General features: G+C 35.5%; 1 protein-coding gene across 1 annotated transcript in view; it reads right to left on the reverse strand.

The window, feature by feature from the left end:
* KCNU1 (potassium calcium-activated channel subfamily U member 1) overlaps positions 1–12,920 on the reverse strand; it is a 119,353-nt gene that overhangs the window by 89,680 nt on the left and 16,753 nt on the right. The window contains exons 3-9 of the mRNA XM_074331502.1: positions 12,439–12,500; positions 11,232–11,322; positions 9,586–9,697; positions 8,564–8,639; positions 7,102–7,177; positions 2,063–2,233; positions 1,050–1,141 (exon numbers count right to left, since the gene is read on the reverse strand). Coding sequence (XP_074187603.1) covers positions 1,050–1,141; positions 2,063–2,233; positions 7,102–7,177; positions 8,564–8,639; positions 9,586–9,697; positions 11,232–11,322; positions 12,439–12,500 — 680 coding nt within the window. The remainder of the gene's footprint in view (positions 1–1,049; positions 1,142–2,062; positions 2,234–7,101; positions 7,178–8,563; positions 8,640–9,585; positions 9,698–11,231; positions 11,323–12,438; positions 12,501–12,920) is intronic.

Below are 12,920 nucleotides of genomic sequence, written 5' to 3' on the forward strand. Positions count from 1 at the left end.
AGGATAGGTGCAAAAATTTCAGCATGTAAGTTAGCAAAAAATAGCTATCAATTTTCTTAGGCTTTATACATAAATAAGCTATTTTTTTCCTCCGTTAGTCATTTCCTCCGGTCAGAAAACGGAAAGCATAATTTTAGCCTAAGTTTACCTTAAAATTTCCAGACCTTATTGGCTGATTTAGCATGTATCCCTTTCCTGAAATAAATCAGATCAGACTTTGGCTTATCTAGTTTATTTTATTATTTTCAGTATTATTATTTTATTCCTTTCAGTATTGTTATTTTTGCTCTTCATACTCCTCAGTTAAGTTTGGTTTTCATCGAAACGCATTAAAAGACCGCTCCAAGAGAGCTTATTTCCACTGTGTCTCTTTCCTCTACAGCAGATAGAGACTAAATAAAAAAGAACCAGTTCGAAGTTAAGATCACCGATTCATTCTTTTCTTCTTAGATGTGAAAAAGTATTAATGGAAACTGAGGTAACCTGTATCTACAGAGAAATAGCCTTTGGGAACAAGTGGCTGTGGCATGGACAAAAGAGGCGATGTATGAAGGACTGGCAAAGAGACTGAACTTGCTCATCATTCTAGCAAACCTCTGCCTATGAATGAGCTCCATATAGTTTAGGGGAATTTTGGCTAAGACAGCTGAATTCATTATTTTAAGTCTGAACTGTGTTTTTAATTTGACCCATTTTTTATGTAGTTAGTCATGAATGAACCACATGATCAAAATGAATTAGGCAATTAGTAATGGATATAAAAGAATAGTTACTGATAAGGAATGTAAAAATACTGACACAATCAATATTTGACACTGAATGACATTAGCTGTCATTTTAGTTGATTTAGTGCTCTTATGAGCATCTATATAGTTCACATTATGTAGCAATTATTATCTTATTATTATATTTATTCTAGCACAACCCTCTTTAGTGAATGAAGGATCTTGCCAATATATTCACTTAGGCCAGGAAATAGGTGTTTTAGAAAGAGATATGTGATTAGTAGAATATGTCAAACTGTAGAAATTATTCTTCAAACTACTTACTTCTTTCCTTTGAGCACTTCATAGGCACTGGTGAATTTCCTCTTGTTAGCAAAAAGTTCCACCATTTCAGGGATATAGTTTGCAAATAATATCTAAAATATCAATACATAAAACCTTAGATATCATTATTTCAAGGATATTCCAAAATTTCAAGATTATAAAGGAGAAAGAAGGTACATAAAACTTTCTCTCATCGTGGAGGGGCATGACTGTGAACTATATTTTTAAAAGGAGACTGTGTTCTTCCTTACTTCAGCCTTTGCATTTGGTTAAAGTTTAATAAAATGCTTTTCAGCATTCCAAAGCATAAAAATGAGGAAAGCAAAGATAAGCAGTAAGGCAACCTCTCTGCCTGTTTTGTGCCCTCATCACTACAAAACGTTCTTCTGACTCTTTGACTTGATACTATTTGGGAACTTGGGGGTAAAGAAAAAAGCATATGGGACAGAACAGAGTTAAGATGAAGTGAAATGGGGAATGTAACACTGTAGACAGGGAATATCAGAAAGGTGGAGTGGATAACTGTGGTATGGTTTTTAAGGAACTGAAATTAGAAACTAAAAGAAAAGGAGATTCCCTTTGTCCTTGACACACTCCTGAACCACACACAGATGTTCACTTATCCGAAATAAAATGCTGGTTTGGAGAGAGCTTACTCATTTGGGCTGGAAAGAACAGAACTTTCTTCAGATCAGATCTCAAATTTCCTTCCTCTTGGGGAGAAAGACTTAAATCTGATGGGCAGAAGATCAAAGAAGAGAGTGTTGCTCAAATCAATGTAGAGGCTAAAAGGGAAAGTCTGCTCTCAGTTGTCGACTATCCTCATCCATGACAACCGAGCAATTACGTTATCTGCTCCAGGGCATGCAGTTTGGGAAAACATGGGATCCCTGTATGACTACGTTTCCATTTGACATCTGCTCTGAATAATGTAACATTCACACTCAACCTATATTGCTTTACTTCTAACCATTATGTATCTATATTCAAAAGATAATAAAAATGTTCTTCACCAAACTCCCCAGAGTGAAGAATATGATGAAGGTCCGTCCTAGCGATGTCTTGGCTACCAAGTCTCCAAAGCCCACAGTTGACATTGTTGCCATGACCAGGTAAATGGACTCAAAATATGATATGTTCTGTGAATTTCTACCATTGAGCCAGGGATCACCAGAATTTTCCACCTGTCCAAAGAAAGAAGACTCAGGAAAGGTACCTGAATGGAATCCAAGGGTAAGTTTACAAAGAACAGGCAAAACATTGGATCCGTTTCACTTAATTCAATTCAAAAGAAATATTAAATGATTCCTAGGCTGCTGTGAAGGGTTTGCAAATGTGGGTAGTGATTGTGAAGTCTTGTTTTCTTTCATTATGATCATTGCTGAAATATGAGGGGCATGTAGACTGAGCCCACATTTGAAATGCTCCACCATGGAGTGTGTGTATGGGGGTGGGGGACAGGGGGGTTCACTGCTCATATCTCTTTCATCTCCACATCCTGGAGCCATCCTGGGAATGCAAAGGCTCTCAGGTTGAGCAATTATTATTCACTGTCACTTCTCACCACATCAGGATTATTATTAAAGAGAGAAGCACTTAAATGAGCACTTCAGTGAGCTTCAGTGAGCTTATCACATGAACTAGTGTCTAGGGAAAAGCAAACAAACAAGTTTTCCAGGTTATTTCTCCCCATTCCCCACAAAAATCTTTTCAGTGATAAAAATAAAAATAAAAAACTCTGAAAAAGATTTCCTCTGATTTTCCCCCTAAATCCTTTAAGGAAACTAAATTTATCTTTTTCTATTAAATAAAAAGAGCAACTTAGCCAAAGGCACTATACTTTACAATGATAACATATATAAACTTATTACACACATATGGTATATGCCATATATCATTATAAATAACATATAACAATTATATAGAATATGTACAATTTTCCTTTGTTTTTCCATTTTTTTCCGGATAACTTACATATTTCCCAGACATTTTCCATTTCTATTTAACACAAAAATGATAAAATGCTAGAGATAGTGAGAGAAAGTATGTTTTCTGTTTTGTTAAGAACTGGAATGGAAATTAGAAACAATGTAGTTTGCTCAGGTATGTGATCACTTTTTAAAAGTGAGTGTGGACTCCTATAAATCCTTTTAAACTCACTTTTAAAAGTGAGTTTGGACCCCACTCCAAAATAAGAAAGAGATTGTATGTCTACACTTAACTCCCATGGCTGATAGCTAATTATATTACAAAGTACACCAATCTGCTTCCACTGACTTTTGGAGTCTTCATTATTGTCTGAGACTATTGTAGTATAAGAAAATGAAGTTTAAATCATACAGATCTAAACCTATATATTCCTGGGGAGATATACATATATATATATATATATGCACACACACACACACACATATACATTTTTGTATGTATATATACATATACATTTTTTGTGTATATATACATATACATTTTTGTATATACATATGCATATACATAAACATTTTTTGTATATATGTATATACATATATATGTACATATACATATAGATATATAACAGAGGGTGCCAAAAAATGTATACACACTTTAAGGTAACACCTCTTAAAATGTGTATACATTTTTTTTGGCACCCCAGGTATATAGATAAATACATATATGATTTATATATACATATATATTTTTCCCCAGGAATACAAGAATTGTTCGGGACAGTTTCATTTATGTTAAAATTTTATAGTTTCCTTTAACAACATCTTAGTACACTGTTTCAATCATATCCTTGCACAACATGTTGTACAAACTAAATCTAAATTTATTTCAACCTGGAAATTTCCTTCACAATAATTGAAATAACTCCTTAAGGTTTAATGTACTCTCTTGGGGGTATTCAAATCCCTCCCCACTCCGCAGCACCTCTCTAAGAAATGGAAGACTTCTGCCATTCTACTTGTCCAGTCTGCTCTCCTCTTAACCGTGTTAGTATCAACTACTCAGTCCCAGATGAGAAGTACATTAAAGTCAAAATAAAGGATTATGGACCAATGCTAAGATACTGAATATTTACCTATTCTTAACTCCCTATTTCAAAACTGAATTTATATGGTTTTACACTTTATGTTTCAATTTTAGATTGGATATGCTAGGAGGAGGAGGATATAAGGACATTCGGTCACTACTCTTACCTCCTCATCGTTTGTATTTTTATATTAGTTTTACATTGTACATAATGTTCCAGTCTGTAATCATAATTCTCTTGATTATGCCTTAGTCCTATTTTAAATTCATTCAGTAATCACCGCCACTAATTTTTATCATGGATTTCTCATTCTTGAGTTCTTAGTTCTGATTCATCCCCTTTATGGCTGTATTTTATCATCAAGATCCATTTTTAAAAGGGGCTCATGGGTGCTAGTTTCTCTTGCATGCTTTAAATGAGAGGATGGGTTACATACAAACTTTCCAGACACTGCTGTATCATCATCCTGCATTGATTGATGTTGCCACGAAATCTGAGGCTAGTTTGATTTTTTCTCCCTTTTATAGACTTTGTTTTGTTCTGATTGTATTCTATCCTTATCCTCAAAAGTCAGTAAACTACTCCAAAATATGGTTGGAATAAATAATTTAGGGTCATTTTCCCTGAATTATGGCATATCCTTTAATCTAGAGATTCAAACTTTTATTTTAGGCATTTTTTCCTGGTGCCATTTATTGTGTCCTTTTCTTCAGGAACATTAATTTTACAGCATGCTGAAGCGATATTGCCCATCTTTCATGTTTCTTCTTAACAACGATTTGTCTTTGTTCTTTTCTACATCAGGGCTTTTGCTTCAATCATGCCCACTATATTTCCGAACATGTTTTTTTCACATTTATTACATTTTGGTTGCCCCTAATGTGGTTTTCAGCTGTATAATACCTTTTTTTTCTTTTTTCTCTGATATCTTTTAGCCCATTTTCAACTCCTGCTACTGTTTAATAATCTTTTATGTAAAATGTTATATATTGTGTTTGAATTATCATTTTCCATTTTTAAAGTTTTTCATTTGTATTTCTTCTTAAATATAGAAGGCTTTTTCTTAAATTTTCCTTTGTTTCTTTGTGCGAATTATCTTGTAATTGTTGTTCTTATAACTGTTGTATTATGGTACTGTTGTAATACTGTTGTCTCTTGGCTCTCCATCATGCCCTATTGTTATTTCTGGCAGAATTTAAGGATAGGCACTATATTGATTACTTTCTTGTTGATACTGACCTTTAAATGGTATCAACTTTTAGCTGAAGGGCAGTGTGTGTATGGGAAGATAGTAGGTTGGGGCAATCATAGCTTTTATTTTGGCTTGCAATTTCAAATGTCCTCTGCTATTTTCTTTGCTGTGGGATATAGCTCTTCTAGGTTTTTAACATTCCAGATATTGGTGTGACTCAAAGTGGATCTCTTTAAAAGTCACAAATCTCTTTGTCTAGATGACTAGATGTCCAACAAGGGCACATATTCACATGCTTAGAAGGGTCAAGCAAAAGACTTCCATGATTCAAATAAGCCTGGCAGACACTGTGTCCAACCCAGGACCACACGCTATTTACAGGAAGCAGCTAGTCTTCGACTAGGACTGTTGGTGGCCTTGGGAGAGTGGGTTGCCAGAACCCTGTATTTTCCCAAAGAATCCAGAAATCTGAGTTTTTATGTGAGTTCTCCACAAAAGTTAGCAAGCAAGAAAAAAGAAATTAAAATACAAACATAATTATGTCAAATAAAATATGCCTATAGGCCACATTCAGCATGAGAGCCCCTCATTGTGGCTATTGAAGGCAAAAAAGCCCTGTTACTATGGTGTTTGCCCCAAAATAAGACCTAGCTGGACGATCAGCTCTAACGTGTCTTTTGGAGCAAAAATTAATATAAGACCCAGTCTTATTTTACTATAAACCTGGGTATAATATAATATAATATAATATAATATAATATAATATAATAAATACCGGGTATAACATAACAACATAACATAACATAACATAACATAACATAACATAACATAACACTGGGTCTTATATTAATTTTTGCTCCAAAAGACGCATTAGAGATGATTGTCCATGTAGGTCTTATTTTCAGTGAAACACGGTATGGTTTCTCCTTTAGCGTTTTCTTTCCTACCATTCTGTGATGGCCAACAGGCAGGCCCATGCCCCTAGGTCCAATCCCCTGGATCTAGGGTCCTGCCTTTATTGCTGTGACACTTTTTTTCAGGGAAATCTCTCTTGCTTGAGTGCTGAGAAAGGATATGACTACTGTCAGATGTCTTGAAGGTTCATGGCAAAGTTTGCGTTTGGTGCCTGACATTTTTCTTTTTTCTTATTATTGTTTTAATTAATTTTGAGAGGAGTCATGTGAAAAAGACTTCTATATTTTTTCTGTTTTGCTTTTCTCATAGTTCTGTGCAGACTTTTTAACATCCCATTTCAATTTCTGCATTTTCTAATGACTGCTCCTCACCTGTCCTCACTCAATTAAGTCTAGGATTTTCTTTCTTATTGTATTGCTGATTCATATGGGCTAAAAACTAGCCTTTCCTCTAGGCAATAGGGGCAGCTATGCATACAGATCAATTTTAGGAGAACCAAGAAAGCCCCCACAGCTCCCCTTTGCAACTCAGGAACACTTCTCCAACAATTCTCCAGCTTTTGTAAGTGTGAAATTCTCTCCTTGGCTTCATACATTGGACTCTACATTATTTCTTTAAATGCTGAAACCCTTGTGATGATATAGTGATAAATTTTACCTATTGCTTATACCTTTGAAGGGACAGCTTATTAGATCCTTCTCTAAGAGCAGAATTTGAAAGCTGGAAGAAGGAACAGAGATACTTTGAGTGTAGGAGATACATATTCATATTTGTCAGTAATATGAGGGTGCAAAATACCCAGAAAAGGGAAGCAAAAAGATAAACTTCACATTAGTTAAAATGATGGAGACAGGAGTTCCGAAGGATTACCTCCATTTGGTAAAGACCTTTATGCTGACAGGCGACATCAGCGATTTTGGTGAGATACTTACCAGGTGAATGAATCCTGCAGCCGTGAACCAAGTACTGAGCACTATTGATAACAGTTTGGAAAACTTCACTGCATTGCTAGAGGAAGAAAGACAAAGAGCTGTCAGGTTCTGACAGGTTCCAGAACAACACAAATACCTCACCCTCTAAAATCTTGCTACTCCAAGTATGGTTCACGGACCTGAAGCAGTAATACACTTACTTGGCAGGGTATCAGAAATGCACATGCCAAGTTCCAGCCCTGATCTACAGATCTGCAGTGTTACAAGATCCTCTGCTTGATTTGTATACATATTACTTTGAGCAGCTCTAAAACACACACTTCTTTAAAAAGCTTAGATTTTGCTGTGATATCCACTAGCCTGATATTATATTACTTTTAAAATATTATGTGTCATCATAAAATAAATTTAATAGACTGCTATATTGACTAAAGTAAGAGTACGAAATGCAGTGTCTTGGGAATGCAGAATGGGCTTCCAAAATGAAATTGTGAGTAGATCACAGAAAGGTAGTCTCATATTGCTAACCTCAGACGAGGATCTCTGACAAGCTCCTGCCTACTAAATAAAGCCATTGAGTTTAGAAATCTCTGTGGTTTTCAGGCAGGACCACCTGTCACACAAGAATAGTGCTTTCCGATCTCAACTTCTCCATCATGCATAAACATTAACAAGGAAATCCACCTGGTCTGTAATATTTAGTGCTTTTAGTGAGAACGTAGAGGTATAGTGATTTTGAGAGGGCAACATAAGTCCAAACTGCTTCAAACTTTAGAAGTATTCCTGCTCAAAGGTAGTTTGGATTTGTTTGTTTGTTTGTTTTTCTTGAGACATTGGGTGGCTCTATTTATGTAAGCAATACGCTGTTTTCCCGAAAATAAGACTGAGCTGGACAATGAGCTCTAATGCGTCTTTTGGAGCAAAAATTAATATAAGACCAGGTATTACAATATATTATATTAATTTTTGCTTCAAAAGACACATTAGAGGTGATTGTCTGGCTCGGTCCTATTTTCGGGGAAACACGGTAAGTTCACTGCTGACACTGGCACCTTTCATGCTCAGACGAATTGTCTTACATTCCTAGCTAGGAAACGCATGATCCATAATAGCAAATGTATAGAATCAAAGCCTCTGACTTGCTTTGATTTTCCACTTGGCTGGTGGTGTGGTTGGGGGTGGGGGGAGGGAGGAGGGATTAAAGCTTAAATGCACTTACACTGTAGTTCTACAAAACAAAGACGAACAAAACCTTCAAAATGATTGCAAACTTTACAGCCAATGTGTGATGTTAATACAAGGGGGAAAAGTGAGTGAATAATATCTGGGGAGCTGCAGGATTTCCTGACTTTTGCACTGAAATTCTGATGAGAAATGAGTTGAATGGAAGGTTCCGCTAACATTTCCATTTCCTACTCCAAACCAGTGAGTGAGTAGTACTCCAGGCAGGGCTCGCATTTACCTGGTCTTGATGGCTCTCAGAATTTGCAAGATTTGAGGGAGTTCTAGCAGCCGCAAAGCTCTTAAGAACCTCAAACCTACAAAGCAATTGAAAGGAGAAAGCTGCCAAAAGAGAGCGTGACTCCAGGGATTGGTCTGAATTACAACATATTTAGGACTGCTTATAATCTTTCTCTTCCTGAAATGCTCAACTATAATATATTATAATATCATAGGTTAAAGAGCATGTGCTCTAGCTCAAATCAGGGTTCTGATACTTAATAGCAGTTATAATCTACAGCAATCCCTTCAACTTCTCTAGTGCCTCATCTGTAAAATGGGAATTCGAATAGTACCTATCCCATAAGGATGTTGAGATAATATATAGCATATCATAAGCACTACTCACATTTTACACTTGGTTGCCCCTACTTTAGACTGGAGAGCAAATTATCCATAAACCACTTAAACGCCTGACTATAGAATTTCTATGATGTACTCCTCAGTGGTTGTATAATGCTTTATATTATGCAGTTAGATAATAATGATGGCAAGGAATATTTTGTAGATTATAAATAACAATATAAAAATATGTAAAAACTGGTAACAGCCACATAACACCCATGCAATGTCAATCCATCCTTTTTAAAGACTAAGTACTAATTAAATAAATCTCTAGCATGTCACGGCATGTCTGGATATGATGATTGATATCTTTTAAAGCCCAAGGGAGGCTTTTCATCTCTCCCAGCCCGTGTGGGTTAGCAGTATAAAGATACCACAGGGGAGTAGGATGCAGGGCCTTGCCTCTCAAGTTGTGAATGAGCCAGTCCAGTAACAATAAACAAACACTGACACCTACTGTGCATCAGGCACATCGCATTGCTACCAGGTACTGAGGGGGAAAAAACGGGTTCTGAAACTACATTACAAAACCTTACAATTACAGTGAGGAAGTTTTTTAAAAATGGCATTTAGGCATTAAAGGAAAATGAAGGATACTTATGAATGAATGTGGAGGCTTTTCTTAGAGAATATACTCACCTAGCCAATTACTCTTCAAATAATAAGAAATAAAGGTCGGTGGGATGGTAAAGATGTCTACAATTGAATTCATTTCCAACCAGAACTTGATCTTGTCACTAGCAGCCAAAAACTATGAAATGGAAACAAAAGAGCCCAAATTCTGTTACCCTCAAGAATTTTAAAGTGAACACGAGAGTGGCTTTATTCATCTACACTTCATTTATCAACTGAAGATTTGATCTCATTCTATTATATACATACACACACATATATTTATATGACCACACAGGTGAATATATATATATATATATATATATATATATATATATATATATATACATATATATATATGTATATATATATATATACATATACATATATATATATATATATATATATATGTAGATATAAAGATCGTACCTTTAGTAGGTGTTCAGTAAATGAACACTAACCCATTTTACTTACTCGATTTTAACTCTCACACTTCAGAATAAACACTTTGACCTTCCTGCTATTCCTAGAACTTTCTGACATATACTAGGGGTGCCAAAAAATGTATACATATTTTAAGAAAAGAAGAAAACTGTATTAAAATTATATATAATTACATAGGTAAAAGAGCCTATTTGTGAGCAATGAGGACACATAATTTAGGATGGTCTTCAGTGGAAAAGTACAGCTGTCTAGAAGTTTGGCTGGTCAAGGCTTGTGTTTATGAACTTTCCTATTAAGATACAGAAAGCAGGCATTTCCAGAAGTGAGAATCTGCTGTTAAAAGGTTTTGAGGGTCAGTGTGGTCAGAGTAAGTTCTGAAGGATGGTCATAAAAATACATTATATATACAGAGGGTCCCCCAAAAATGTATACACATTTAAAGAAAGGAAAACTGTATTAAAATTGTAATACTCAATATATACTGATAACAAAAGATGAATACAAGTCAAGTTTGACTTCTGCAATCACAAGAGGTGCTCAAAGTGGTTACCTTCAGCGTCCAGACACTTCTGATTATGGTGAACTACTGCTTGAATAACGTTGACCAAAGTGTTCACTTGTATAGATTTTTTTGGCACCCTGTGTGTGTGTGTGTGTGTGTATCATATATATATATATATATATATATATATATATATATATATATATATATGTCTCATACAAACATGGGATAAATACATCTACATCTAGATCTAGGAGGGATCCTCAATAAATGTCTGTAGAATGAGAGAACTATTTAAAATTATGGGTGTAACAAAAATAAAACAAAGATATAAAAATATTTTACATAGTTGTACAGCACATGTGCCATCAGTGGAGCCAATGACATTTTCAGAGGCTTGTTATTCAGGTTCTGCTAACTTGTGATTATTAATAAAGCTTTCTCAGTGGTAGGTCAGAAGCCAATAAGGAAGACAGTGTGACAGGGTGATGATATTTTAAAAAGGAACCATTTTCATTTGTGTTGAAATTTTTGGTCTGGCTTACAGTTTCAAGCACAGGAGAGAGAGTTATTATGTCTTAATACACATTAAACGATTTATGGCACAGACCCTCTACCTTTAAAGCCTGAAAATATAGGCTAATTGCATAACCAAGGTACACACAGATCTCTTTATGTTGCTCTTGTTGTGTTTGTCTGTTTATTCCCACTTTTAATAGGTACTTACTCTCAATCCAAAATAGAAACTAAAGAAAGCATTGAAAGTCAAATCAACAGGGATGGTTTTGTCTTGGTATGAAGAACAGCTTCCAACTGGGCTGGAAAAGAAACAAAGGCAGTTTATAAAGAGGTACATTTTTAAAAGCTATGCCTATAGAGGACCAAATAAAGAGAAATGGTAAGCATTCTTTTTTTTTTTTTTTACTTATTCACCATGAATGGTCAATCCAGACACTAAGTTCCCATCTCAAGGAAATTTCTTTTCCCTTGGAAGCGTGAATAAAACCACTAGACTGTGCATGGAGTTGAAAATAACAGGAAAATACTTGTTTTTCCTTCCATAGAATTTATTGCTTCTGTTTCTGTTTTATCAATGTGGATTCAGAGGCCTAGAGGTTATGTGGCTCTTCTTCGGTTTGCACAACCACCTACCCAGCTAGGACATTTCAACTCCTGTACCTTTCTGATATAGAGTTACTCCAGATCAAGCAGACTGATCTAAGCCAAATTCAAAGAAATTTTTCTGAAAGATCAGTAAGGAATTCACAAAGCAAAGACTACTAGTTCCACTAGAATCTCTAAAGCTGCGTGACTTTTGTGGCCTTGCAATCTCAAGTTTACCTTAGCTGGAAATCCAAGGTAATTCCCAGAGGGTCAGCATAAAATTCAGATTAAGTTGGATTGTGTCCAAGAAACTGTCCTCACTTTGGCAAAGAAGAGAGGAATACCTTCAGAGATGAGCACATAATAATTTGCTCCTTTATCCCAGATGAGGTCTATCATTTTCCTTTCCCCAAACCACCCAAAGTTGTTTGAAACCCATGAGAAAACCTGAAATGACTACACAACTTCTGCTTCAACATGTAAAGAAACCAAAGCATATAAAGCCCTCACAAGTGGTCCAAGGGAGGAGATGGCAGCTGGAAGCTTGAAGTCCCAGAGATTTGAGAGTAGATCTGTGCATGGCACCCAGCCCATAGCAAGGAAGCATAGCAGGATGCAGAGGCAATTCATGCTTTTTTGCTTGTTTAGGTTGTTTTTGGGAGTTGCTTTTAGTGCTTCCTGTAGGGAACTAAACACTTATCCTTTTTTTAATGAGCTTGTGTCTTTGAATGTGTTTGAAAGTATACTAACAATTTTTCCTGACAGAAAATTCCAAATTAGCTGGCAACCTAATGATACAACAAACAAAGGTGACTAGGGATTGTACTCACTCAGTAGAGTTGATAAAATAGATTATAAGAGACCCGATGCTTAGTACAAAGACAAGGATCACCTGGAAAAAAAAAAAGAGACAAATGTACAAATCCATTTTATTGACACAAATATACTTGAATAAACAAACCAATAAAATAGTGTTTTCTGTTTTTACCTTGTCTATGTATGTGTAGCCATTTTTTCAAACATTCATTTGTAAACATTCATTCATTCATTCTTGGACTTTTACTGGGTATATTCAATAAATGAACATGTGCCCACCCATTTTACTTACCTAATTTTAACTCTCCTGCACTTCATAACAAAGAGTTTGTCCTTCCTGATGCTCCTAAAGCTTTCTGATCTCAAGAAGTCCTATCATTTATTTATTCATTCACTCATCAAACATTTATGAAGAGTTTAATATTTGTTATGCACTTTATTCCACGCTAGAAAATGAGGGCTACTGCATATAGACTCTGGAGTTGACTTGCCCATG

This window comes from Rhinolophus sinicus, linkage group LG04, assembly GCF_036562045.2.
Source record: "Rhinolophus sinicus isolate RSC01 linkage group LG04, ASM3656204v1, whole genome shotgun sequence".
Taxonomy (NCBI): Eukaryota; Metazoa; Chordata; class Mammalia; order Chiroptera; family Rhinolophidae; genus Rhinolophus; species Rhinolophus sinicus.